A 1463-nucleotide genomic window follows, 5' to 3' on the forward strand; every position below is an offset into this window, starting at 1 on the left:
GAGGATTAAGGTGTTGTGGATTAAGACCTTGATATCAACACAAACACATCTACATCCACAGAACAACAGGAAAAGTCACTTCAGGTAGCGCGTAAGGTGAAAGTTCAGGCGGCAGTGACTGAGACCAGTGTAGGCCTAGATCCAGCCCAGGAGAAGAGTGCCAACCCAGGTGCAGCGCAGAACTGAGACTCACTGCACAGCACATTTGGAATCCTCTAGATGACCAACACAACCCTACATGATTCCAGGAGGGTTACAGAGATCTCTGGGCCTTGCACCACGTGCATCGTGGGTTGAAGGATTTGGCTTCTGCATTTCCTGATTTCGGAACAGGGGAGGTGGGCGGCAGTCTAAAAAGGTACTACGCCTATTACCTATCTGTATGCATTTGGCCCGCTACTGGTCTCCTGGGCAAAAGGGAACCTCATATAATGAATATGGCAGCCAGTCAAAACCTTGTTCAGGTTCTTCAAGAATCAATGAAACCATTCTCCTTTTTTGATAGCTGAACCAGGCTGTCTTGCATCTTGTTGTGTGGATCCACAAATTCCTTAAAAACACAGAGGGTCATTTTCTGGCTCCAAAATTCTTGGTTTGAAGGTAATTAATATGAATCTCTTTTGAAACCCTGTCCTCTGAGTGGGCATTTAAGACCCAGGAGCCACGCTCTAGACTGGAGCATTCCATGGTTCCAGAGAACACGGTTTGTAAACGAACAGACATTTGCTGGAGCATCTTAAACCAAGCCCAATCGTCACTCTGTTTTGTCAAAAGATAAAATTGTATCGGCACATACGAACACATTGACTGTCGGCACAACTGGGCCCTTCATCGTCTAAGAGGCTGACAGGAAAGAGAGCGGTGGCGATACGGTTGAGGTGAGGCTTCGCCCTCCGGGCGCGAGGCAGGCGAAGGCGACGCGGCGCAGCCCAGGGCTGCCGGCCGAGTGCGGAAGCGGAGGAAGTTGTGATGCACAAGGAGCCGAGGGAGCGCACTGGCGGCGGTGTCTGGAAACACCCGGAACATGCTAGAAGGAAGTGGTAATGGCTAGATCCAGAGTGCGCACTGGGGGGAGGCCGTGCTCGGCTAAGGGACGCGTAGGTAGTCCTGAGTTTCTCCCCAGTTTAGGGCACAAGACCGGAGAGAAAGGAACCGTGGGAAGCCGCCCACAGGGGAGGACCGAGGAGGTGGCAGCACAGACGCGCGGCGGGGCCCCGGGGACGGAGGCGGGGAGGAGAGCGGGGCGGTCACCGAGCAGCGGTCCGGGGAGGAGGGTCTTGCGGGAGGATAAAGGGAGCGGGCGGGAGGCTGGGCCAGGAGAGCGCGGGGAGGCCTCGGAACCGGCGGCGCGGAGCCTAGACGCGGGCCGGGCGTGGCCGGCAGCTCCTCGAGGTCGGTGGAAGCGGCGGAAGCGGTGGCGGCGGGCCCGGCCGGCGCCCCGCCGGCGCGCACAGGGTTAACCC

General features: G+C 56.8%; 1 protein-coding gene across 1 annotated transcript in view; it reads left to right on the forward strand.

Annotated features, from left to right (window-relative positions):
• Nucleotides 1–6: 6 nt before the first annotated feature.
• FBXL14 (F-box and leucine rich repeat protein 14) overlaps nucleotides 7–1463 on the forward strand; it is a 2917-nt gene continuing 1460 nt past the window's right edge. Inside the window, exon 1 of the mRNA XM_024733433.1 lies at nucleotides 7–1040. Coding sequence (XP_024589201.1) covers nucleotides 970–1040 — 71 coding nt within the window. The 5' untranslated portion in view covers nucleotides 7–969. The remainder of the gene's footprint in view (nucleotides 1041–1463) is intronic.

This window comes from Neophocaena asiaeorientalis, unplaced genomic scaffold (genome assembly GCF_003031525.2).
Source record: "Neophocaena asiaeorientalis asiaeorientalis breed wild unplaced genomic scaffold, Neophocaena_asiaeorientalis_V1.1 scaffold150, whole genome shotgun sequence".
Classification (NCBI taxonomy): Eukaryota; Metazoa; Chordata; class Mammalia; order Artiodactyla; family Phocoenidae; genus Neophocaena; species Neophocaena asiaeorientalis.